At 39.0% G+C, this 26,599-nt stretch overlaps 4 protein-coding genes across 10 annotated transcripts in view; 2 read left to right on the top strand and 2 right to left on the bottom strand.

Annotated features, from left to right (window-relative positions):
- LOC133868029 (uncharacterized) overlaps positions 1-494 on the top strand; it is a 981-nt gene extending 487 nt beyond the window's left edge. The window contains exon 2 of the mRNA XM_062304826.1: positions 140-494. Within this exon, the coding sequence (XP_062160810.1) occupies positions 140-350 (211 nt within the window). The 3' untranslated portion in view covers positions 351-494. The remainder of the gene's footprint in view (positions 1-139) is intronic.
- LOC133868028 (squamosa promoter-binding protein 1) overlaps positions 1-9,828 on the top strand; it is a 24,082-nt gene extending 14,254 nt beyond the window's left edge. The window contains exons 2-3 of one of the 3 annotated variants that reach the window (XM_062304824.1): positions 6,776-6,879; positions 7,145-7,512. In XM_062304824.1, the coding sequence (XP_062160808.1) occupies positions 6,776-6,879; positions 7,145-7,212 (172 nt within the window). In that variant the 3' untranslated portion in view covers positions 7,213-7,512. Of the gene's footprint in view, positions 1-6,775; positions 6,880-7,144; positions 7,513-7,668; positions 8,063-9,558 lie in introns of those variants that run through there. The other 2 variants (XM_062304823.1, XM_062304825.1) reach the window with 2 other exon arrangements.
- Positions 9,829-14,637, bottom strand: LOC133868027 (mitochondrial arginine transporter BAC1). Of its 4 annotated transcripts, XM_062304820.1 has the most exons (9): positions 14,388-14,446; positions 13,245-13,415; positions 12,711-12,898; positions 11,575-11,676; positions 11,320-11,424; positions 11,128-11,226; positions 10,870-11,058; positions 10,654-10,752; positions 9,829-10,475 (listed from the first exon to the last, which is right to left on the bottom strand). In XM_062304820.1, exons 3-9 carry the CDS (start codon positions 12,714-12,716, stop codon positions 10,341-10,343), a joined length of 735 nt encoding a protein of 244 aa, XP_062160804.1. In that variant the 5' UTR covers positions 12,717-12,898; positions 13,245-13,415; positions 14,388-14,446; the 3' UTR covers positions 9,829-10,340. The 4 variants fall into 4 exon arrangements, with proteins under 4 accessions (XP_062160804.1, XP_062160803.1, XP_062160802.1 ...); XM_062304819.1 differs by lacking the exon at positions 12,711-12,898 and having other exon boundaries at positions 9,829-10,467; positions 13,326-13,415; positions 14,388-14,637; XM_062304818.1 differs by lacking the exon at positions 12,711-12,898 and having other exon boundaries at positions 13,326-13,415; positions 14,388-14,631.
- Positions 14,638-15,500: 863 nt separating this feature from the next.
- Positions 15,501-25,491, bottom strand: LOC133868008 (glyoxysomal processing protease, glyoxysomal). Of its 2 annotated transcripts, none has more exons than XM_062304796.1 (14): positions 25,121-25,491; positions 24,992-25,038; positions 24,722-24,896; positions 24,580-24,627; positions 24,400-24,480; positions 23,581-23,724; positions 22,611-22,733; positions 22,343-22,446; positions 19,172-19,257; positions 18,995-19,089; positions 18,159-18,906; positions 17,175-17,373; positions 16,603-16,694; positions 15,501-16,018 (listed from the first exon to the last, which is right to left on the bottom strand). In XM_062304796.1, exons 1-14 carry the CDS (start codon positions 25,184-25,186, stop codon positions 15,756-15,758), a joined length of 2,271 nt encoding a protein of 756 aa, XP_062160780.1. In that variant the 5' UTR covers positions 25,187-25,491; the 3' UTR covers positions 15,501-15,755. The 2 variants fall into 2 exon arrangements, with proteins under 2 accessions (XP_062160780.1, XP_062160781.1); XM_062304797.1 differs by having other exon boundaries at positions 22,611-22,703; positions 25,121-25,490.
- Positions 25,492-26,599: the final 1,108 nt, after the last annotated feature.

A 26,599-nucleotide genomic window follows, 5' to 3' on the forward strand; every position in this document is an offset into this window, starting at 1 on the left:
GTAAGGAGAATCACCTATCTCTCCCTGATCCCACAATACAATCTCCCCGGTTGGGCCAAACCCAACCGGCCACTTCTGAGATTGGATTAATCCATTCACTTTGGGATTCTCACCCTTGACTTCTGTCTTTGATATACAGTCGCTCAAAGGATTTCTCGGGAGAAGGAACCCTCGCCGAAGGCCCACTCCCCCATTTGGCTTCGGCAATTTCTGACCCACAGACCCGTCCAACGCCTGGGAAGTACCCGCGCACTGTGTCATCGGCGAACACAAAGCAGTCACTGCCTCTTCAATCAAGGGAATATCCAGCTTACTCGCTTTGGCCTTCGATTTCCGCTGATACCTCATGACTGATTTTGTTTCGGACGGGTAAATGAGCGACCCACTGTCCGTCATCACTGGAAGAGACAATCGAATCCTCTCTCCCAACTCATCCGCCCCCACAGAGGGAAACTCAAATCCTTTAGGGCCCGGCTCCATTCCCCCAAGCTTACCCGAGGATAAGCTACACCCATACCTTTCTAGACGCTTGATGGGCTTCACCGCACACACTGAGATATCTTCAACCATCGCCGTGCACCCGCTAGGAAGCTCTCCATTTTCCGACATCCCCCCATCCACGCCAATCGTCATCTTCTTCGGCCTAGACCCATCTTGCCAGTCCAAAACGTGATGAGCGGAAAGAGCCGTAGTCTCCACCGGGGCAGCACCCTCCATCGACGACGAACCTCCCTTGAGCCCCCCACCGGTAGAACTCGACCCGTCCACGGCTTCCGGCGCCAAAGAGCCCAGTCCCGAAGATCCAGAATCCAACCTCGCTTCGTCGAGACCACAAATCTGCTCCGGGGAAGTCCTCTTAGCCTTCTTGAGCTTGGGCTTAGAGCCCAACTTCTTATAACCAACCTTCCAACGTGGCCTACTAACTGAGGATATCTTGCACTGGCCCATTTTCAGCCCAAGAGAAGATCTCCTTCTCCAGCCCACGTTTGACCCACTCACCCAATCCAGCCAAACTCCAACCTGTTCAAGAATCTTTCTGCAGACTCTGACATCGCTGTCCCTGCTACTGCACTTTCTGACTTTTCGCACGTTGAAATCATCGCCACCGAGGTCTTTCCCGGCCGGAACCAAACGGCTCTTCTCCCAGACGTAACAGTCCACCGCCTGCCGAATAATCTCGCAGGACCGGTCCTTTAACGTGAGCTGCTCCTCGCACCAGGCCGCCTCCTCCTGCGCGACCTTATTCCTGCCACCAGATGCAGAGATGGATGGCGACGAGCGAACCGCCTCCGCGAAAGACAGAGATCCCGCAGCCTTCCCGAACCAAACCCCCACCTTCTTCCCCCTTAACTTCTCTTCCGGCGAGGAACCACCGGGCCCGCGCCCAGCCGCATTACCAACCACTACTAAGGCCTTACGCAGCTCAGAGATGAACTTGATCCAGCCCCATCCACCCCGCCCCTCAGGAATGCGAAGGAACCCTCTATGAACGCCCACCCCATAGACCGCTACCTCCATAAACCTGCCATTAATGTTACCTCCAGTGCGTACTATCGTCACCTTCTCCTCTTCCCGGAATGATTTGACAGAATCGGGCATACCATTTCCCCCCCTCAGCACCTCCATAGTCGAACCCAGCCATTCGATGCACTGGTTGCTCAGAAACACCGCACCGGAATAAAATTTCCGATTTTCTTCCACCCTTAGCACTGACGCCCCTTCATTGACCGAGAAGACAAACGCTTTTGCCTCCACCAGAAATCGTCTATCCATCCCTCACATCCCTAGCGTGACTCGCCTCAGATCCCTAGAAGAAGTCGTCTATCCATTTGGACTGAGGGCCAACTCCTACCCTACTATATCTCCACAGCCGCTTACCCAGGAGTGCTCGACTGAATTGGATGAAATTGTGAGCTCCCAACCCACCTGCATGCAAAGGAGTACAACTCTTTAGCATCCTCTACTTCACCAATAGGAACAATTTCTGATTTTCCTAAGTTAATTCTCAAACCAGAAATTGCCTTAAAGCATAAGAAGATACATCTTAGATGTCGAATTTGTTCTTCTTGAGCACCACAAAAGATTAATGTGTCATCAGCAAACAGAAGGTAATTTACAACTAAGGCCTCGGAATCCCTGGAACCCATTGAAAACCCTGTCAAATTATCTTGATCCAATGCAGCAGTCAGCATCTGACTCAAAGCCCCTTCATAACCACCACGAACAACAAAGGAGAAAGAGGATCTCCTTGTCGCAAACCACGAGAACTACTAAAAAAACCGGACGGAGTTCCATTTATAAGAATAGAAAATCTCACTGTAGAAATACAAAAACATATCCAATCCCTCCATTTTTCCCCCAAACCACATCTCTGCAACAAATAAAGCAAAAAGTCCCAGTTCACATGATCATATACCTTCTCCAAATCTAGCTTACACAGGAGTCCTGGGTCCCCCGATCGAATTTGACTATCCACACATTCATTAGCAATAAGCACAGAGTCCAAGATTCGTCTACCGCCAATAAACGCATTCTGTGAGTTAGAGATAATCTTGCCCAAAATAGATTTAAATCTATTCGCAAGGACTTTGGATATAATCTTGTAAATCCCACCAATCAAACTAATGGGGCGAAAATCTTTCACCTCCATCGCACCAGTCTTCTTAGGAATCAAAGAAACGAAAGTAGCATTAAGGTCCCCATACATTGGAATAAATTAATTCTAAAGGTTTACATATGCTGGAAGTAGAAGCAGAAAACGACAATTGATTACCTTTGGCTTGCAGACATGCAGTGCAAGGGGATGATGTCTTATTGGGAAGAGCCGGAAGCTGAAACTGAGAAAGAACACGTTGGGCTGTACAAAAAGCAAGATGACCTAAGCGCTTGTGCCATGAAGCCGGAGAGGTGCGCTCACCTACAAGTGCTTTTATTATTGACGAAGACCTAGAAAAAGGAAGGAATTGATAAAGACTTAATTCGACCTTGACGGAGGGTGATCCCGGTTTGAGAGTCCTTGATCACAAAGTGAGAATAGTGAAATTCAAAAAATACAGAGTTATCAAGAGCAAATTATCTAACAGAGAGAAGGTTTTTACAAATCAAAGGAACCCGAAGGGGTTGATTTAGAATGAAATTTCGACGAGAGTGTTAAGGAAGCAGAACCAATATGAGATATAGGCAAACCTGTTCCACCACCCACACAGATTTGATCCTGTCCACAATAATCCTCTTGTGCTAAGCTGAGATGCTGCAGCTAATTAGTCATGTGATGAGTAGCCCTGGTATCGAGGTACCAAGTTTCCTCAGCTGGCAGAACCAGAGATGAGTAGTAGGCCTGTGGAGAAGGCTATTGCTGCTAGTCAAAAAAAGACAGATCCTGTCGATGGTAGCAGCGAAGAGCAATATGTCCGGGTTTGCCACAAATTTGGCATGTAGGCCGATAATAGGATGCTGCATCAGGAGAGAAGTAGGAGCCACGGTCATGGTTGTTGGAGAATGAGCCACGACCATGATTGGTCGTCCACCACAGCCACAGTATCCTCGGCCCCTTTGCATGGGAGCCCAAGGGGAGGAATTTGCAAACAGTTGGTGAATATCAAGGGCTGGAATTTGCTATTCCAGACGCATCTCATGAGCTAGGATATGACTGTATAACTCGTCAATGGAGAGAGGATTAACTCGGGTAGTGACCGATGTAACTAAAGGATCATATTCGGATCCAAGGCCCTTGAGAAGAAACGAGACTCTCTCCAAGTCATTGAGAGGTTGACTAGCGGTTGCAAGTGTGTCACTAAGATTCTTGATTGTTTGGAAAAATACTCTGTGATAGAGTTATTTCCCTTCTTGACTGTGGCCAGTTGGAAGTGGATTTGCATAACTCGAGCACGGACTTGAGAAGCAAACATGGTGATCAAGGTGGTCCATAAAGCCGAGGATGTAGCACAACCAATGGTGTGAACAACATAAGGTTCGGTAAGGGTGGAGATGAGGACACTGAGAATCATTTGATCCCTTGGACTCCACGTGAGAAATTCAGGATTGACAATAGTTGCAGGGGCTCCAACATTAGTAGCAGGATTCAGGATTGTTTGAGCAGGAGGCTGTGACGACGCCGTCAAGCAAACCATAGGAGTCTTGGCCTTTGATATAGGCAAGGATTTGGGTTCTCCAGGTCAAGAAATTGCTTTTGGAGAGTTTGATGTTGAGATTGTGTTTCATTTTGGGTTGAGTGAAAATAACTTGTGGTAGCTGTCGGTTGGGTGGGTGATTTTGAGTAGCAGTGGAAGCCACCAAAGCTGCGGAGGCAGTGGACTCGGAATCGGAATTGGCCATAGATCAAGACGTTAGTCTATGATATGGCTCTGATACCATGATAGAACTTAGATATATTTGGCTGTTTAACCTTGCTCATCAACTTGAGCCTTCATTGATACTTATAGAAGCTTACAATCGTTGAAGATAAACATAACTTCCTAGGATAAACACGATTGCTTCCAATACAATAGAACTATAACTCTTCTTGACATTATCCCTTATCTTATCTAACATAGAGTTTGAACTCTAAGATAACACAGCCTTATCCACTTAGTGCTAGAACTTTGGATAGGAGTAGGTTTCCTATCATTAGAATCCTAGACATATTGCGCCGCACAAGACTCACGCTTGCACTGTGAGTCATGTGCGTTAGTTTTGTTAATAGGAAGCGATGGAACGTGAAAAAGAAACTGTGTTCTCAATTCACAAACACAAACACCAACACACGTTGATAGAGAAAACTAAGATATTATTGAAAATAAACTTGAATGAATTTCCAATTCAACTGTTCCTCTATTTATAATGAAACCATAAAGCTACTAAAAGGAAATAAATATCCTACAAACGGAAATAAAACAAAAGAAGGAAGAATAAGCAAGTTATGGCAAAACTTGGTGCTCTCAATTCACAAACACAAACACCAACACACACGTTGATAGAGAAAACTAAGTTATTATTGAAAATAAACTTGAATGAATTTCCAATTCAACTGTTCCTCTATTTATAATGAAACCATAAAGCTACTAAAAGGAAATAAATCTCCTACAAACGGAAATAAAACAAAAGAAGGTAGAATAAGCAAGTTATGGCAAAACTTGGTGCCTAAGAAATAAACTAGTTATGGTAAAACTTGGTGTCAAAGAAAATCTTATTATATGAATTATTCTTTAATCGTCACCTCACTCGGCTCTTTCCTTTCTTGATTGATATTTTGCAATAATCTGTCCTCACTCGACTCTTTTCTTTCTTGATTAATATTCTGCAATAATCTGTTCTACATCAGATATGGAGGCATTATCTCTATGGTGAGGTGTGAAATCCATACTGATCACCAGAGCCTTAAGTACATCTTTATGCAAACAGATCTAAATATGAGGAAACAAAGATGATTAGAGTTGATAAAGGACTATGATTGTCATATCCTCTATCATCCCGGTAGAACTAATATTGTGGCTAATGCACTAAGTAGGAAATCTCGTGAAGAGAAGACTAATCCAGCAATGGTTATCGAAGAACTAGCCCATCAATTTGCTATAGCATGGATTGAGGATGTGCTGACTGACAAGGCGCCAGTCCTGGCAACTCTAGTGGTTGAACCGTTAGCCCTGAACAGAATTAGACAAGCACAAGAAAACGATTTAGAGTTGGGAGACCTCCTTAGGGAAACCACTCGGGGTGAAGCAACGGGTTTCCATTTCTATCCAAATAGAGTATTGAAGGTGGAAGATGGGAGAACAGTTGTTTCCAATGATGCTGAGTTGAGAAGAGAAATTCTGGATGATGCTCATCAGACACGGTTACACTATTTACCCCGGTAACAAGATGTATGAAGACTTGAAGAAAAAGTTTTGGTGGTGTTGCATGAAGCGGTATATTGTTGAGTATGTTGCACAATGCCCTTCGTTTCAACTTGTGAAAGCTGAACACCAAAGGCCAGCTGGGCAACTTCAGCTTCTCGAAGTGTTAATGTAGAAATGTAATCAAATTACTATGGATTTTGTTGTTGGTCTACCAAAAGCACCAGGTGAACAAGATGTCAGATGGCTGATTTTTAATAGACTCACGAAGAGTGCCCACTTCTGCCATCAAGATTATAGATTCTCTGGACAAGTTTGTAGAAATGTGTGTGTGGGAGATTGTGAGACTATATGGAATGCTTGTTTTCATTGTGTCAGACTGTGACCCACGGTTCACATCGATGTTTTGGGGGAGATTGCAGGATGCAATGGGAATAAAGTTGAACTTTAGCACGGCATATCATCTGCAAACCGATGGCCAATCCGAAAGAACCATTCAAACCTTTGATGATATGCTTAGGTTGTGCGTACTAGGCATCAAGGGTAGTTGGATACAATACTTGCCTTTAGTTAAGTTTGCTTACAATAATAGCTTCCAAGCAACTATTGGCATAGAACCATATGAAGCTTTGTATGGACACAAGTGTAGATTGCCATTGTATTATGATGAAGTTGGTGAAAGACAACTGTTAGGCCCAGAAATGGTGCAGGACACAAAATAAGTTTGCACTCCTCCGGAAGCAGATGCTCACCGCCCAAAGTCGACAAAAAAGTTATTGGATAAGCATCGTCATTTTTGCATGCAGTAATAACCGCATTATTTAATTTTGCATATAGATTTAGATAGTAATGAGCGTTGATAATAATCCAAAACGCTCATTACTATTTAAATTTATTCGTAATGTGTTTGTGAAATTAAGCACGTAACATTTTGGTATCAGAGCCAGGTTTCACATTACGGGTCCAAGTCACGGAGGGGCGACTTATGAGATAGAGTGGGCCGTTGTGGATGTTGGATTTGGAAGCGTGGTGACATGCAATGATCGTAAGTATCCTACGTGGCTCAAGTACAAGCTTAACAATATATATAAACATGTTACGATCTTAAGTGTTCTACATGGCTTAAGTACAAGCTTAACCGTGTATATATAAACTCTTGGATGCCCTCCCTTTGTTATCCAGTTTTCAAGGGTGAATTTTACCCAAAGTTTGTATCATTTGAACTACTTGTTTATGGCTGGTGGGACTCTTCTTCTCATTTATCACTCTCATGCCTGGTATGTAACATGAATACTCTCTGGGTTGTCTAGGAAACGGGAGAGAGATGCTGAGTGACAAAGTAATGTGTGGAAAAGAAGAAAGACAGAGGACAAGCTAGGGTCTCTGTGGGAGAGTGATGGACGACACGTGACATAAGATGGAAAGAAAGGGCATGAAGCCAGTTGTAAAAAAGTTAAAACTGTTCTTTGAGGCCCGGTTATCCTCGAAATTAACCAAACCGACTCATTTCCAATTTCAACTAAAACAAACAAAATCATTTCATTCCTGTACATTTCAGAAACAAGTCAATTTCAGAGGTTTGTTGCACAGGCTTTTTTCTTTCTCATTTCTTGGAATGTACATACTAGATATATAGACAAAAGACGCCCTACTGCCACTAGTTTTGCTTGTTAGTTTTTCTGCCATGAAGGTAGTGTTACTCACATAGGAGATACAAAGGAATTAAATGAGAATAAGAAAAATGAAAACAAAGTACCTAATGAGGGAGAAAAAGTAGAAGGACAAAGTTTGTTTTCCTTCATGTTGAGCGTTTCTTTGAAATGTTGCATTACAGGTTCCATGATATATCAGAGTTCGATGAATATAAAAGGAGCTGTCGCAAGCGTCTGGCTGGACACAATGAAAGGCGTCGGAAAAGCTCATCTGACTTTCATAGAGAAGGCTCCAGTTGAAAAGGATTATTAACTGGAGGTAATTAAGCTAACGGAAGAGGGACTTTAGACCTCTCTCCCATAAAACTCCATATCTACGTACAGTATGGCTCTCTCTCTTCTGTCAATTGGCTTGGCTTGCACTATGCACACTATTGCTGTTGAGTTTATCTATATATTTAAATAATTATTGCCTAACAGCATATGGCACCATACAACTGGTGGCTTCTGTTCGAAAGTGTAAATCATTGCTATATTGACCTACCCTTCTAAAGCAACGTGTCTCTATTTGTTCCATTTACATGAATTTCTTCTCCACTTGTGCTCCATTGGCTTGGATTAATTGGAACTTTTCCCTTAAGAATATAATATGATATCAAGGTTAATATTTTCAGGAAGGGGTCTCAGGTTGATCCCCAAATGCATAAGCTCTTTGAGCTTCTCACCCTTTCCAAGCTGTTTTTGCAGCATATTAAGGTGAGTTTTCCCGATTCAACTAATATTATTTGGTACTTTATGGACAAAGAAGTTGGGCTTAATCGTGAAATAAACACATGGTTACTTGCATGAAGTAAGGTGGCAGCTACTGAATTATGATGTTGTGAGTGAGAGAACACATTTAGCTTTCCCAGTATTTTGTGCTTGGTATCTAATATGACCGCCATTTTCTTAGTTACCTGGAAGAGGAACCTATCCGCACGTCTCAAAGGATTCTTGAAGGATCTATAGGCCCCCAATACCCAGCCAAAAAACGAACATTATTGAACCTATCCGTACGTCTCAATTATGCAGATAGTGATGAGACTGCACAATTCCATGTCCCCCAGTGATAGTAAACGTAATGGTGAAGATGGTAGCCCACTTCATAGTCTTCGTAACTGTTGTCCTTGAATTTGTGGGGGTGAGGTGAGATAGCAGTGAAGGTGTGTAGTTTCTAAAGAGGGAAGCATTTTTCTTAGGAACCCTATGATTAGGACCGGCAATTTGTGTCAAGACATGAGTATAAGATTATATAGGTCAATCTTTATTTGACCTATTTAATTAATCGGGTTAAACCTTTCTACCCTAATTCGCTAATTTCGTGTTGAGTTTGTGGATCATGTAAAAAACTTTCAATCATAAATGTCTCGTGTTGGTGTAAGACTATGTCAGCCCTAACTTGAAATATTTAATTAAATGAGTCAGACTCTATTAATACTAACTTACTAATTTATTGTTGAGTTCACAGATCATGTCAAAAATTGTCGACCCTAATCGAGACACTAGCAGCGTCCAAACTGTGTAGCTACTTCACTTGCTTTTTCTATTTTCTATTATGGATGTGTATGTGGCTCAACTCATAATGTCTCGGAGGATCGAGACAATTATGGCCAAAATTGAAACCCTCTATAATGGTATTGGACATTAAAACAAGTGAAATGATTGAGGGGGAACCTTTAACCGGCCCCCCTTCCCTCCTTTTGAATAAAAAATGCAATTTTATTATTGTTTTGTTTTTCATTTTTGAATAAAATTGTCTTTTTTATTCAAAGGAAGGGAGGGGGGCCGGTTAAAGGTCCCCCCTCAATCATCTCTCAAAACAAGCTCAAGAGTTTCAGCACATTAATTAGTTATCATTTATATTCACTAGTTTAGGTGTTTGTTCCTTAATATGGTTTTCATCTCCTTGTCTTAATAGATTGATTGCTAGTAATTTAATACATGGGTTTGATTTAATCTCATGAGGTTGTTTGTGTATGACTTTATATACATTTTTGGATGCCTACTGATAGACTTAAACAACAATTTAATAGCTATAGGTTTGGGATCAGTAACACAGTCACAAGGAAGATCTATCATATGGATAGCCATGGATACATCATGCTAGCCGCCAAAAGGCAAAGCAAAGGAACTATATATACATACATCTGCTGCCAACCACAGAAAGAGAACGAGCCAATTTTTGCAACCTTCAATTTATTTGGTTACAAACTAATGGCTGAACAGTCGAATCCTAAGCCCAAGAAACTGGTAGTTCTTGGCCTTAGCTGCAACCTAGTATGTTAATTTGTAAAACTTCAAAATTTGAGAGATCATCATACTCATTAATATTGGTAACAAAATTCATATTTCCTGACTGAGCACGGACTTGTCCAGCACTTGAAAAATGCCCCAACTAAGGAGCATTACAATCAGTGTTGAAATTTTTACAAACCTAACTCAATCTGAAATGCTTGAGCAACATCTTCAACCACTCTATGAAGTCAATCTTCCAACCACCCTACAGTGGAAAAAGGGGAAATAAAAAAAAAAATAAAAAAAAATGGCGCAGCAAAGAGGCTCTTACATGAAAAAATCACAATGATTCAAAAGAAATCACTTTTGTCCTAATTAATGGACTATCAAATAAGATGTTGGAGCTTCATTTCGAAAAGAATCGAGTGAAGATTTTATATCAGATATCAGCACTCCCTGGTCAGACCATGTCAATAACTTTCTGGATGAAATCTTGCCAAGCAGCAACGAGTGAATGTGCTATAGGGAATGGGAAGAGAAAATTAAAGCATTTGGTAAATTGAAGAACAAAAGACCATCCTCAGTCATGCTTGATGCCTAAAAGTTTCATAGCTAGCTCCCAGGTAACGATTGCTGCTGCATTGGCAGGAAATGCCCGAACTATGGTAGGACCCAGACCTGTATAGCATCCTTTAAATCCAGCCCTCCTGTAAATCTACAACAGAAGACCCATTCAGCTTCTCTCTCTTCTAAACCCCAAAAAGAAAGAAAAGAAAGAAAAAAGAACCCAAAAAAAAAGAGGCTATCTCTTTCTTTTCTTCCTGTTTGTAAATAGAGACAAGAAGGCAGACGTTAATGACAATCATGAAATGGAGGAAATCAGGACAACTTACCGAGCTCAAGATCTGAAAAGGATTTCTTGTAGAGCTTTTATCTGGGGCAGTCTGAATTATGGTTTTTGCCACATCGAAGGGCAAAACAGCAGACCAAAACTGGAAGAATGGAGGAAAAAAATTCACAAAATGAATGGTTGTGGAATCAGAGATGAAATAATTGAAATGTGTAACACTTTTTATTCAGAAATATGCTTAAGTTTTCAAGAGGCATACACCAACACCCCCAAGGCCACCACTCACAATCCCAATTCCCACGTCAATCAAGTGGCTGTTGTCAGATGAAGCAGCTTTTAGTCGTGAATGCATGTAATAACGGACATACTCATAAACGCTAAAAAAGACTGCATTGCCAAAAGATTCTCTTAGCAATGTTGTAAAACCTCCACGAAAAATGCCCGTAACCTGAAAGGTGTTATGTCAGCTCAAAACCGCATCATTTATAATGTTGCCAAATCGAGAGGATTTTCTCACCCCTTCAGTTTTTACGGCTTTAAGGGCACAGTCAAGGGGACCACTGTATCTCCTTGACCTTGGAACCAAAGAGTCGGTGCCTTGAACTTGCATCCTACACTGAAGAGCTCAGTGTCACAAGAGTACCATCAGAAACAACAGAGTGAATATAGAAAACAGCTGTGCAACATACAAGCCCTCCATTCATTTTACCTTCACAAGCTCTGATGGACATAACACAAAGCTGATAAGAGCTCCGCTATAAGCTGCAGAAGGAATTATTACTTGGAGCTGTGGGCCACTATTTTGTACACCTCCCTTCATGAACAGAACAAAGATAAAATTGAAAGGTTGTTATGTAACCATAAAACAGATGCAAGACCCCTTCAGAAGAAATATAACCGCACAATCATCTAAGTGATTGATGGAAAATAAAATCAGTTAAAAGCTTATCCAAATAAAGCAAACCTGTAGTGACTGCTTCGTTTGGGAATAAATGCCAAAAAGAAGTGAACTCTCAAAAGCCATCCCAACAAAAGATGATGTTGCACCTCTATAAAGTCCTTTAACCTGTCAAAGACAAGTTTTCACTTGGTTTCTCCAGGGGAAAAGATGTGTGGAAAATTCAAATACTACAAACCCCTGACCCAACCCAACCCCCAAGCCGAGATGGGAAGCGAAAACAATCTACATAGTCATTTCAGAGCAATTTAAAAGTTGGTGACACTTGAAATATAGAGAGCTTCATGCATTTTTATGGGCATAGATTGCTATATAAACTGGACAGAAGAGATAGATTTGTGTTTTACAGTCACATTTTGATGCATTACAGACTCTACAACACAGTTAACCCACTAATTTGTTCTTGATATAAGTGTTGCATTCCAAACTATAGATAATTTTTGAAAGACACGGATTTTGCTTCATAACTTAAGAGAGAAAAGCTGTTTACAGGAAAAAGAACTTGAACAATTATTTTCAGGCAAAAGAAAACAAAACAGAGAAAAGGAAAAGTGAGTCCAATTTTGGGGCCACTCCTTTATAAATCATTTCAGCATTTAAAAGGCCGTTAATATTATGGTTTTCCCTTTTCCAAAATTTTTTCCTAAGATAATTGAAATGTTTGGTTTATTTCAATACTTCAAAATCTTCAAATTAACCATAGGAAAGAATGATAGATACTAAGACTCTAAAGTGAGTTTAATGTAAAACGAAATACTTTTTGACGTATTTTTAACTATTAAATTATGAGAAATGTCAGTGTCATTCAATCTGCACTAGAATGTATACCTAGTCGGCTAGTCTATTCTCCTGTGAAGAGTTGGGAGAAAGGAATGGAAGTAACTTTAAGCTTTTGCATAACTCATGAATTTATGTTAAGACGACTAGCCCAAATTTTACAAACCATTAACAAAATGTTTATAGCATATCTTAGAATCATTTTGCATAAATATAGTATCCCATTCATTGTATTACTGATGTCTTTATATATTAGGCTAACTGCAGATGCCAAATGAACACTAGTGACTTCATCCTCAACTAGTCTTAATGTTAGTGTTGAACTGACAATTATAGACTATATGAGTATTCAACTTCCAGATTACCTGCATAATGCAAGATATGACATTCCACAAACTTCCCTAGCAATCTGCAGGCTTTTATGCACCTTCATAGGGCTCAACCTTTGTAGTTGAACCCAAACTAAGGTTTAACTTTAGAAGGTGGAAGGTTACAGCCAAAATAGGTCAATCTTGGCCAACCATGGAGGCGGAATGAGCACTCAACGGTAAATCTGCAAACTATCCTTATATAACTAGGTTAATCTTTGAATAGCGCGAAGTACGATAAAAGGTAACTATTTATATAAAGCCAAGAGCATACAAGATAACACGGTCCATCATGCACTGGGCAATTTAAGATCAGATTATACCTTCTTTCTGGACTCTTCTTATTGATGGATCACCAAAGAAATCATCTCACATAGTGAATATTGAATTTAATTACAGATTTATTGATAGCAAAAATATACTATCCCTAATCACTCGGCAAATTTTTTAGTATTCACAATTAACTTATAGGATGATTCGTTTGAGTTGCTAGCTGAAACAATTTAATTAAACAACAAAGTTTACTCTAACCTTTTATTAATCTAAATTGCACATACGGAGATAACCATGGCTTATTTTTGTCTCTCACAAGAAAAAGTTTGAGAACCATACTCCCTCAGTCTTCAGTATCCTAGCAGTACAATGTAAACCACTCCTGTATGTAACCCCATGTGCTTCGGTATTGTGCTTTTGCAGCTTCACCTAATAAATGAATTAAACATCCAAGAGAAGCTTAAGAACACACTGTTATTTTTACTGCAAAACTAGCAAATACATGAAATAAGTTCACTCATTTCAACATACAAATGATCATATTTTAAGATATTAGAGCCCATGGTATCAATAATCATTTCCTTTCATCAATCATCATAAAATGGGGAACTTGTAAAACATCAAAAGAGTAACAGAAGCAAAAAGGTAGTGCTGGGTACAATTAAATTGTTGAGCAGGAATCAATTTTCCGATTCTGATGGGTTGTGATGAGGAATTCGTGCAAAGAAAGGCTTAAATTTGTAGTTCGCATTACAACAAAGAACTTCAGTATTCATATAAATTAACAATCATCTGTCCTTCACATTGCACAATTTATAGAGGCGGCAACCTTACACATCCAAAGCTTTTAATGAAGCTAAGGGAAAGCTCAATTCTTAAAATGGAAGAACGAATTGCACTTAAATGAATGCACCATTCATCCTTCTATTAATTACAAAATGAAATTCTCTATATTTAAAAATTTCAACTTTCAAAGAATCTAATAACTAAGTTTCTAGAAATTCACAGCAATACATGAATCGCCGAACATTCATAACGTGTAAAGACATTCTTTTTAACAAATGTGATTGAGAGAATAGTTCAACGAATACCAATCTAAATCCCACCTCTATAGTTATTGTTGATTGAACTCACTAATATTTCGGTTAATTTATCATGAAAAAAGAAATAAGATCGTCCCAGATTAAAATCTTGGGGGGTCAATGGTGTTACTCTAGCTCGTACCAATTATTAGACTTCCAATCAGAAAAGTCTGACACCCATGAAAGCAACATGCACTAAAATGAAAACCATAGATCACAACATTAGAATCGCCAAACTGAACCATAGAAAAAAATAGGTACATGTACTTGTGTTTGTGTAGGAATAGGTATAAATATATATATATATATATATAGTTACCTTGACGGTGTCGAAGGGGTGGCCGGTGATGACGGTGGCGACACCGGCGAGCAACCCTGCCAGGTACTCCTTGTAACTGGAAGCCTCCCCCATCTCTCGCTCTCTCAGAATCTCTCTCCTACTGGGAAATACTCCGGACTATCATGGGGGGCAGCCCATGTCCTTTTAATTTAGTTAGTCTTATAATCACAATGTCGATGGGGAGCGGCTCCCCTCCAATATCCTCACATTTTTAAATGGGAGGATGATCTGTGTTTAAAAGAAGAAATCCAAGGGTAATAAGCAAGACACGTCACTCATCTTAAAAATAAATAAAAATAAATAAATAAATAATGACGACGTCAGGTCGTTTTCCTTGTCATGGGTTAAAATTGAATCGCTCCTTAAAAAGGTAAAAGGTGAAGACATGATTTTTGTTTGAAGACGACGACGACGACGACGACGACGACGAAAAGGAGCGATTAAACCAATGAGACGAAGAGATGCGGCTGCTCTGAAGGAAAGAAAACGTTAAGGCGGGGCTGCGGGCCCAGCCGTTTCGGGTATAACAGGGCATTGGAGTGAACGCCAAGAAGAAGAAATGTTGTGAATGATAGATAAGATACTATTCCTTTTTCAAAGACACTTTTTTCAGTCTTTTTATAATAAAATTGGTATATACCATGACACTAGTTTTTTATAAATACTATTCCTTTTTCAAAGACACTTTCCACCCAATCCTTGCCAGCATAATTTATTATTAATTTTCGGCCCGATATAGTGCTGTAGGTGCGGCCTGAGGTTCTTCTGTTCATTTGAAGTATCAGCCATGTCAAAGAATGGTAAGAGTCATTCTCTTTGGGTGGCTTGGATTAAAAAAATAATAATTTAATGTGTATTTGATTTGGATTTGTTTAAATTTGATTTGTACTCAAACTCAAGCTCGAACACAAAATGAAAGCTTTGTAAAGCTCAAGTTGAAAAAACAAAAGGTCTCTTAAGGAAGGAGTACTAACTCAAAATCGGCTCGTTGATGGAGATAAAGTACGGTCAGTGATGGTTCCATTTTCTTACTCAAGCTTAGTATAGAAAATAAATAAAATATATGGGCATCCTTCTAATTTTAGAAATAAATCACACAAAATATATTTATTAAAAAAAAAAAAAAAAAAAAAAACTGAGTTGAACACAGGTATTCATTTATGCATATGGTGCTTTTCTTTGCCATGATAATTCCGAAAAGAACACACGTCCCACCAACTATTCATTCTTCTTCCGATCTGTGAGGGTCAGAAAGCAGGCTAGAACCTATCACAGGATGGGCTATGGACCTGATCTCACTCTTGTTGTTGATGCTCTCTTATGCAGTGCAGCAAAATCGTCAGATGTTCATAACTTACTTGGTATAATCTTATCAGAATGCCTTCCCACCTTGCCAAGTTGGATGGACTTTTTAAGCAACTCCTGTCTTTCAGCCATAAATTTTGCAAAACGGGAACCTTTCCCTTCTTTGTTGTTATCTTCTGGTAGTGATTGCGGCAGCTCAGGCAAAGGAGGGGGCTTAGGGGATAGCTGTGGCATCAATGCCCAGACGGAAGAAAGGTGTTCATTTGGTTGATCAAGGATTTGTAGAAGTGACAAATCCTGCATATCTGTTGGAGAAAAAGCCAAGTCATCAGATACTACCACAAGCATACTCCTAGCTTCAGTGACTACAGTGAAGAATTCATGGGACCAAAAAAAAACCATATGGCATGAATACTATATTTTCTATCTCCTTTCTTTCTTTTCTCACTTATCATGTACAACATCATTCATTCAATAAGGAGTTTAATTTTGTTACTTCACATCATAAACAAGACAGTTTAAATTTCAAAAGAGGACATTCGGGTTTTTCTCATTTTCAGAGCCAGATTCGGTTTTGCAGTGCTTATTTGAATTTCAACAAGGCAACAATTTTTTTTTTTCAGAATAATACATGGGAAAGGGAAAGGGGGATGATCTTTTCCACTTCTGATACAACATGTTGTTAAGTTTTGGTGCCTATATACATCTAGCTGAAAAACTGCCCAACTTTCTGAAGAACTTGAACTACTAAAATTTTTGAAAGTGAAATTGGGATCATATTTCTGAAGAATAATAGAAGCAGAACCTTTTCTAATATGATGGTAATGTTAATAAAAGTTGAATCATCTTATCTTCCATGTGGTTTTAAAAGAGGCCATAGCTCAATAACCTTTTGAGAATTTGAAGATTGGTGCCAGAGCGGCACATGGAATGCTGAAGTTCAGATGTGGTATAACTGTTCCTCCACCATGCCTTGCGTTGCTGTATGAATAAAGTGAAATTCAATCAGCAATCTTTGAGGAGCTTATACCAAAAACAAAAAAAAACAAAAAAAACAAAAAAAGAAAAGAAAAGAAAAGAAAGAAACATGCTTAAAATCTGAATTGTTGGTGATGATAATGCAAACAATCAAAAAAGCAAATTCTACCAGTAATTCCCATCCTACTGTTTTAAATGATACAGATGACACCAAACCTAGTAGCAAGCAGCCCCAACTTCAACCAAAGAAATATACTCAAAAGGATTTGGCATCTCCATACTACCAACCATCTATATTAAAATACAGAAACCAAAAACCAATAACATCACATGATATCACAACACAAAAGTCCGGAACTGGAATTTAACTTCACGGGCATAGCAAAAAGAGTGAATTGGTTCCTGTCTGATTATTAAAAAGAAAAGGCCCTCTTCGACCTCACAATAAATTATTTTACTTTTGCACAATTTCAGTCACTGTACCTCGTAACAAGTCCAATCATATGACCATTTGAATTGACAACGGCACCACCACTACCACCAGGATGGACAGCAGCTGTTGTTTCAAGCATCACTGGAAAGTGTCCTTGCGTATTTCCTTCTTGATTGGATAAATATGAGTGGGGAATCTTTGCTTTGACAACCTTCGTTACCACACCGGAGGTAATAGATGGGAAGAAGCCTGATGGGGATTTGAAAGCAGAATCGTACACAAAGTCTTGAGAAACTATATGGGCCCGGGGGGGGGGGGGGGGGGGGGGGGGGGTGAGGGGTTGGAAGTATACTGTTTTATTTTGTTGAAATTCAAAAAAGAACATAGAACAGAAATAGATGTTGATCTCATGAGAATAGAAACTAGTCCTCCTTCATGGCACTTAAAAGTAAAAGCTCCATTTTGGAATTATATGGAGTCAGAAGCAAATTTCAAGATTTATGAACATAGTTATACATCTTATCAACACAGTGGAGCAAACTGAGGTGAATAATAGTTTGAACAAGAAATTTTTTTATGTTTAACTGCATCATTTTTCAAAGTAAATTAAATCACATATTTCTGAAAAAAAAAAAAAAGGCTTAGCAATCTCCTCTTATGTGCACTAGCAAAGAGGACTTCTAAGACTTGTACTAGAATAAATCAGACTATCAGAATCTCAAACATGTGCAAAGGGCTACTGAAGACTTTTTGTGGTATAGTGGTACTTAATTAATAAAATTGTCCAACCAACATATGACCCAAAAAGAAAATAAGCAAATAACATAGTATTAAAAGTTATTTCAGAAAAACATTACTCATTGCACCTAGTAAGGGCAAAAATTGATAAAATTATTCTGTTAGACACATGCACACACAGAAGTCCTTGAAATCCAACAAAGATAAATATTTAAGATGTCATCTCAACGCAATGCAATATTTTCCACGGGGTTTCAACCAACCAAAAGCATAGAAATAAGTTAAGCAAGCTATACCACATCTCGGGCCAAATAATCCATGTCCAATAACATACGCCTTTGATCCTGAAGATGGCCATTCAAAATCCATGATGATAGGCGAAAGCTCATCTGGAACATATTCAAGCTGCAGCAGGGCAACATCCAAAGGTCCTCTACAAACATACACTAGTTTAGCATCACACCAAACCCAGGGTTCTGTATGATCCAGGCGAACACGTATGTTTTTATTGCCTCCATAAGATAGACTTGTTTTATATCGCCCATGCTCATCAATGACAAAAGGATTCACAGTCTTCAGCGAACATGGCAGTAAACTCTGACTCTTTTGGTTGCCATCAACTTTATCTTGTCCAAGAGATGCAGATTCCTCAGACAGGAAGGAAAGATTTTCTGATTTGGTTCCATATCTTACATTCCTGACAGTTGTTTTCCCAAATCTCCATGGTTCTAACAGATGAGCATTCGTAAGAATCAGGCCTTGGTCGTTGAGCACAACTCCAGATGCCCAAACACCATCATCAATAGTAACAAGGCAAATAGCCGCCATTGCCTTCTCAACTGGCAATTGGGAGGGGTAACACGGGTTAAGATGCTTGTGAATATAGCTGAAGGATCCATCTAAGTCTTTGCCATTAATTATAAATGCTTTCCCCCCAGAATTCATGTTTTCTTTGTAGTCACGAATCCCTTTATCTACATTTTGAGGCTCCTTATGCAGCAAGTCATTGCAAGCAGCTGGAACAGCTTCCCATGGAATGACCAGCTGTTACCCAGGGCTAAAGTTTTGCACGATGAATTAACCATGGGAAAGTTCAAACTATGTGAATGAGAGAGAAATCTTCTCAAGTTACCTGAACTTCAGCAAAACTGGCCTTTTGCCGTATCGGTTTTATAAGAATACCAATGAGATGTCCATGCTCACCAAAAACTGGACCACCTTCCATTCCTGACAGATTCAGTATTAAAGGGAATGAGAAACCAATAGCATCAAATGAATAATTGAGAATCTAACAGAGAATTGCTCACACCAGGAAGACCCCGTATGTCAGCCATCAGCAATGATCTATTCGATGAACTAGCTGGATAGCAGTTGGCAGTTGATCCCACTGATATACTGACACAAGCAGCCAAACTATTAAATCAAGAAAGAATAAAAACTGCTAATGCATTACACAAGGGTCAGCAAAATAGAATGCTACCATGAGTTTGTGCACAGAGACAGAGAGAGTGAGAGAGAACACAACCCCCCCCCCCCCCACCCACACACACACACACACACACACCCACATATCCACGACACGACTTCACAATTACCTTGCTCTTACAAAGGAAGGAGGTGCTATTCGAGCTAAAGGTACCAGATTCATATATCAGCCAACATAAATATTCCAATGAAAAACAATCAATACTCATATGACTTCAAAACACTCTTATTGCATTCAGGAATTGTCTTCTCAGAATACTATCCAAATATCAAAGTAGTGTCCCCTGGATAATCTGACCATCGAAATCTCTAAAAGGGCAGGCAATGCTGTAGAACATATTTTCAGATCATACAATTCTGAAAAAATGTTAAATAGAAAATTTTGATATTTGGATAGTATTCTGAGAATACAATACCTGAATGAATGCACAAAATCAAAAGCTTGTCATGGAGGCTCTTAGTAGGATGTTGTCTAGAGCTATGGTTGGGGGTTATTTGTCTAGATTTCGAGTTGACCCCCAAAACACAGCTCCTTTGGAGATCTTCCATCTTCTTTAGCACATGACACTCTTAGTATGTGTGATGCAGGTCAAGCTCAGATCCTTAATCTGGGACACATTCTCTTGTGTTTTGAGGCAGTTTTGGGTTTGAAGATCAATCTTCGGAAATCAGAATTGGTTGTGGTAGGGCACATACCGCATCAAGATGAGTTGGACGACATTATGAATTGTAGTATTTCTTCTCTGCCATTGAAATACTGGGGGCTTCTTTCAAGTCAAATGCTATTTAGGATTGGGTAGTTGAGGAAATGGAAAGAAGATTAGATAGTTGGAAGAAGATCTATTTGTCTCGAGGCGATCGTCTAACCCTTATCAAGAGCAAGTTATCCAGTTTATCTACATACTTTTTGTCCCTTTTTCCTTTACCAGCCGATATAGCTAGAAAAACGGAGCGTATTCAAAGGGACTTTCTTTGGGATGGTTTTGATGGTGAGTCTAAGCTTCATCTAGTGAATTGGAAGAATGTTTGCTCCTCAGTTCCTAGAGGAGGGTTGGGTGTGAAAAACCTCATGTTTTTTAATAAATTTTTACTTGGTAAATGGCTTTGGAGATTCGTGCAAGAAGAGAATTCCTTATGGAGACAGATGATTGTTGAGAACTATAGGATCCAGGGGGGCTAGTGTTAAGAGGAAACTCGTGCGCCATACGAGGTGGGTCTTTAGAGGAATATTAGGAATGGCTGGGGGAATTTCTCCAACTCGATCTCCTACAAAGTTGGGGATGGGTCTCACATTAGTTTTTGGCAGGATGTTTGGTGCAAAGAAGCGACTCTCAAGCCCTCATTTCTAGAACTCTATTCTATAGCTCATGGCAAAGAGGCCTTAGTGTAGAATTATTTGGACCCCTCAGGCACTTGTATCTATGAGAATCTGAATTTCTTTGGGGCAGTCTAGGATTGGGAGCTAGAGTCCCTTGTTGTATTCCTCAACCTATTGTACTCCTCGAAAACCCATCCGGAGAGAGACAGATGAAATGTTGTGGATCCCAACATGTAATCATGGCTTTAAAGTGAAGAGCTATTATAACTCATTACAGTTTGGAGAGTCTTCTCCATTTCCACGAAAGAGTGTTTGGGAAGTGAAGGCTCCACCTTGCAATGCTTTCTTCACTTAGATGACATCTTTGGGCAAAATCCTCATGATCAATAACCTTAGAAGGTAAATTCTTACCCTTGTTAATTGGTGTTGTCTTTGCAAAAAGAATGAGGAGACTGTAAACCACCTCCTCATCCATTGTGAGTTTACTACCAAGATCTGGCACTTGGTTCTCATCTTATTTAGAATTCTATAGGTCATGCCCAACAATATCCTAGAGCTACTTCATTGTTAGAAGACTCAAGGGCAAGGACACTCTAAAGAGGCCAACTAGAAAATTATCCCCGCATTATTGACATTGATCATTTGGAGAGAGAGAAACCGGTGCCTATTTGAGGATCTCGAGTCCAATGTGCTATGTTTAAAATCCTCATTTTTTAGATTGCTTTTAGATTGGATTGTAGCTTATGTTCCTAATTTTTCTTCCTCAAATCTGGTAGATCTTGTTGACTTATTAGATTTTCGATACCAATAGGGTGATGGTTGCATCTCTTGTATACTTTTCATGTACGAGAGCTTTACCTCTTCTTCTAATAAATTAGTATTCATAAAAAAAATAATAATAAAAAGCTTGATTGTTGTGACCCAATGCAGCGTTAAGTATACTTAAACTAAGTTTATCGTGCTATTTGAAATACAAAAACAATTTATAAATGATTAGAACAAAAAAAAAAAATTACTTTCAGTATTTTGCATCACCTTCTAATCATCATCACAACAGCCAGAGGAATTTTTTTTCTTTTCCATATAAGCATAACAGCTAAGGACCTGTGGGCCAAGTGGTACCTCCACCCCCGTAAGTACGGAGTGGTGGGTAAGGTTGGGGGCTCGAGTCCCATTGGATGAATGTGTATATTTGCCAATTTTCTTTACAAAAAAAAAAAAAAATTACAACAGCTAGAGGACTATGGAAATCATGTTATTAACATAAACTCTCCCCTCTAGTCAATGGGGAAGACTAAAGAACTTCAACGGAATGGGGAGATAAAGTGGATAACAGAGGAAATTAATCTGGCCATATACAAAATGACAGCCTATGACATAAAGTACTAAGAATAGAAAAGAGTAAATTGACAAAAGACAAAGGATACCATAGAGAATTTAAATATGTAAGGGTACGAGAGAAGAATTGTTCCTACAATATGAAAATAGTATCAATTGTAAACAACAACAACAGAAGACACCTTACAAATTATTTAAGAAGTTTCACTTCAATTTAAAGCTAGAAAGTGATTCACAATGCAAGCTTCTCAAGAAACCAAACTGGAGTTTTTTTTTATAAGTAAAAAATTAAAAAAAAAATTATGCAGAAAATAAATTTATGCAGAAAGACAACACTACCTGTTAAAGAAGTGCATAGGTGACAGGACACCAAAAGGAGAACCCACTGCCAGAAGAAAATCCCCCCTCTTAATGGAGGGTGATATAATGATATTTGGCACATCCTAAATAACATGAATTCACCATTCACTCTCACAAATATAAATTGAGTATCTAGATAACCACCAGAAGAAAACTGATGCCAGCAAATACTCGGCATATACTAAATTTGAATTTATTACCATATGCTATGCTAGTAGATAAGGTAAGAACAGAAAGTTTACTTTACCTTGGGAGATAAGGAAACTCCAAGAATCACAATTCTAGTTGTTGACTTTCCCAAAAGACTTGAATTGCCTGATTCTCCCACTGCCAAATGGCTCTGACTCTCCAAGAAAGATTTAGCATCACGCTTGATCCGAATCATTTAAAAATTGCTTGTACATAAGATAGAAAAGAAAAGGAAATAATAATAAATTCGAAAGGCGAATTGAATATTATGTTAATGTTTTATCATTTCACCCAAAAAATAAAAAGTAGTGATTAGGAACTAGATAGCGTTTGTGAACTGGATAGTGCTTATTTACAAGACTTACAAGAAATTCTTCTTTGATGACCTCTGGTATGGATTTCTTCAACTTACTCTTTTAGGTCAACCATTTCAAATGTGGCTCGAAATCAAATTGCATCCCCTAGTCAGGTTCCACTATGAATGTGTAAAAATCAAAAACAAATACCGTTCCCATTTTCATCTCTACATTTAATTGCAGCTGCTAAAGCCACAAGCTTCAATAGAATTTCAGTTAAATAATATCCAAAGTCCATACAATGGTGTACTACATCTTTTGGAAAATAATTATTATTGACTTTTTTTTGGATTATAGTGCCCTCTCATGCCAGCAGATCATCAGAATAGGAGCTCCCTCCCAAGTCCCAAGTATGAAAATACATTCCCAGATTTCTCAAGCAAACAACAGATTAAATACAGGCGGCAAACAATTAGACATGAGAGAACAAACTCTTTTAATTTGGTTGGGCATCACTTGATTGTTCTAAACACTACAACTCCTGACATTGTATTCCAGAAAGACAGGTCTCTATGGGAAGCTGATTAGTTAAACAATATTACGTTTGAAGTTCAGTTGATGACTTCAGTGATTCTGGTTTTCCTCGTTCTTGTTTGATGTACAAATTTTTTTAGTTCAAATAAATTTTGAATTAATGATAAACTAAAATTGAAAACTTTCTCCCCGACTAACCTGTTTTCTAATGTCATCCATAAAAGGCTGAGGACTGTTACTGTGTGATGCCAAAGACCAACCAACCTCCCATCCATTCTCTGGTGTGCCCAAGGAAGCTTCAGTAAGAGTTTGGAGAGCAAGAGCAGATGCAGGGATGTCAGCCTGCAAATATAAAAAATTGATCAGCACTGAAAGCCATGAAGCCTGTATAAAACGTTAGGGGGTATGATAAATTCCAGAAATAACAAGAAAGGAAGGCTACAAATCATGAAGTACTTAATCATAACATCCAGTGTTACTGACAATAAGAACTAACCATGACAATAGCATTGCAGTCTCGTGATGAAACATATCATTAAGTTGTAGCCAAAGATAGTACGATATAATCAAGGTGTATCAAGAATTTCATAATTATGTGAGGCCAACATTAGAATTGGAAGTATCAAACAAAATATAACATGGGATCAGTTTTAGAATTTTTTGAAAAGCCTCGTTTTATATTATATGATATGCATAGTAAAAATATTGCCAATATTATTTTTTACTACAGCTAGCCACGATGACTTCCATTTATGAGTTCGTGCTTAAAATTACATATTAGCACAATAAGGCAATTCAATTTACACAAGACAATGAAAACCATCATCACTAATCTTGTCAATAAACCATCATCACTAATCTTGTCAATAATTGCCAACAAGGAATAGGAAAAGAAAGGACAACTTAACATCCCATATATTGCAAGGTTACAAGCTCCTTTTACAGCTATACGACAATTAAATGGTTTCTTATGCCTCTTTAAATACAACTAGACAAATGAACAAATGAAACACCTACTAAGGTTAAAACTTGTGCAGAGATCCAACAGGGAGCTCCATTATCCAAATCCATCGACTCCTTCTCCGACCCCAATTTTCCCTGCAAATCAAATCATATTAACACATCACATCCAAGCCAACAAGTCAACCACAAATAGCTGTCACCCCAAGTAACAAAGCATTAAAAATATCCCCGTACCTCTACCATAATATCAATCTGAACACCGGGAATCAACTCAGGCCGGCCCTGAAAAGCACAAAAGCCAAAGCAAACACACTAAAAACCCAACCCCAAAAATAACATCAACCACTCATTTACAATATATTACAAGTTTTTCAACCTCAACAAAGTTCTCTCTGTGTTGTTGTGACAGAAAAGGCTCAACAACAGACGCAACAGTCACAACCAATACTGGGCACCCATCACTGTGGCCGTAAAGACGCTTAGCTACCACAGCATCGTAAAGTGTATCAGGAAGTAAAAACCCAGAAGCCGATAACGTTGTTTTACCAGAACTACAAAGACCCAAATAGACAAAAACTTAAATAAGTGCTATAAAAACCCAAAATTGGAAATGGTTATAGAGATGTGATTGACAATTTTGACTCACTGGTATAGGTGGAAAGCGTGGTTTCTCATCTTCAAGCCCTTTGGGTCCTAAATATCAATAAAAGGAAGTTCAAATTCATTACCACTGAAAACAATTTCACATGTATAAAGGGAGAGGAGTAGAACTTACAGGGCCTTGGACTCTGACCATGACAGCGAAATTGCGGGCATGCTTCACTATGTCAGGCAAAGCCATGGCGTTTGGAGGTTCGTGAGGAGCTTTTTGAGGCTATGGATTCGGATTTTGCGAGTGGGATTTGTTGGTCTGAGACTCTGAGCTCACTGGTTTTATTTTTCAGGGAATTAATGGAGCCTGGAAGAATTTCCGATCTACGAAGCGTTTTGAGGATAAGAGGCAAAATGAGTGATACGACGTCGTTACTGTTTGGGATTTAACTGTAGCCTGTAGGTCGTTGAGAAGTCTCTTCTGTCTTCTTCGAAGGTTGCATGCAGCTTGGCTAGCATGACCTCGGACGCGGTTACGGCATGCTCCCCACGCGCTTAGGAACTACGAAGCTAAGATATCTGCTATGCTATGATAGGATGAAATTCTCAATTTGTTAAGTTCCGATTTTGGATGGTTTGTATGAAAGCGACGAGTCATCCACCCCGAAACACGGGTTAGCGTGTTTCAAGGGTGGCTCGACTACCTTCGATTCACATGGAGTGATTGAGGGGCGTTTCGGCCCCTAGGTGTTAAGGGGGGTTTGGAGGTGATTTTTTTTTTTTTTTTTTCTTGTTACTTTTTAACTTTAATGATATTTAAGTAAATTTAGTTTGTAAACTTAATGCATTCTCGTCATTTCATGCTCTTTTAAAAATTTTGACTAACGACATAGTTTTTTTTTTTCTTTAAGAAATGGTAGTTTAAAGAGATGGAATGTGATAAGTGATAGTTTCTAAGAGCATGATGCGTAAATGAGTGGTAATTTAAGGAAGAAAAAATATATTTAATGTTAAATTTAATTGTTTAATGTCTGACATGACATATTACTTGAGTATCACATGAACCATCGTATCCACTTTAAAACAAAAACAAAAAAAACTTATAATAAAAACTATAGTATCTTAACAACAACACTCATACTCATTATTAATAATAAGGATAATTGCATCGTTGATCCATGGGGTTGGCCATAATTATTTTTCACTCCCTATAGTTCAAAAAGTTCATGGGAGGTCCTCGTGGTAAACAATAATTACGAATCACTCCTTGGACCAATTTTTCATCCGCTAGGTTAATAGATTCCGTTAGTCAGTCACGTCACACCCAATAAAAAGCCGACATGTGTCAATTACAATAAAAAAAAATATAAATATTTATTTTAAAAATAAATAAATAAACAACGGTGGACAGCCACCCTTTTGGGAGTGGCCGCACGCCACCCCTTGCCACCTCTGGGGTGGCGCGTGGTCACCCATGTATAAGAATCATGTATCAAAATCGTAGCAAAAAGAAGCTAAAAAAAAGTCCTACCGCAAATCATAATATAGTTTTTGAATTCAATTACCCAACAAAATCAAAAACCATCTTTCGGCTTAAAGGCATTCTGTTTCCCCCACAAGTAACGTGATTCTGACTTTTGAATATAGTGGGGTGTATGTCGTC

The sequence above is a fragment of the Alnus glutinosa genome, chromosome 5 (genome assembly GCF_958979055.1).
Source record: "Alnus glutinosa chromosome 5, dhAlnGlut1.1, whole genome shotgun sequence".
NCBI lineage: Eukaryota > Viridiplantae > Streptophyta > Magnoliopsida > Fagales > Betulaceae > Alnus > Alnus glutinosa.

What these genes read in the sequence shown, in the direction of transcription:
- LOC133868027 (XM_062304818.1), bottom strand. Translation starts at nt 14,480, where the DNA reads ATGGGGGAGGCTTCCAGTTACAAGGAGTACCTGGCAGGGTTGCTCGCC. An exon ending in GGATACTGAAGACTGAGGGA is followed by an intron (nt 11,677 to 13,325) that starts GTATGGTTCTCA and finishes TGTCTTTGACAG; the next exon opens with GTTAAAGGACTTTATAGAGG. An exon ending in AAACGAAGCAGTCACTACAG is followed by an intron (nt 11,425 to 11,574) that starts GTTTGCTTTATT and finishes CTGTTCATGAAG; the next exon opens with GGAGGTGTACAAAATAGTGG.
- LOC133868008 (XM_062304796.1), bottom strand. Translation starts at nt 25,186, where the DNA reads ATGGCTTTGCCTGACATAGTGAAGCATGCCCGCAATTTCGCTGTCATG. An exon ending in CCTATGCACTTCTTTAACAG is followed by an intron (nt 19,258 to 22,342) that starts GTAGTGTTGTCT and finishes TGCTTGTGTCAG; the next exon opens with TATATCAGTGGGATCAACTG. An exon ending in CCAGTTTTGCTGAAGTTCAG is followed by an intron (nt 18,907 to 18,994) that starts GTAACTTGAGAA and finishes CCTGGGTAACAG; the next exon opens with CTGGTCATTCCATGGGAAGC.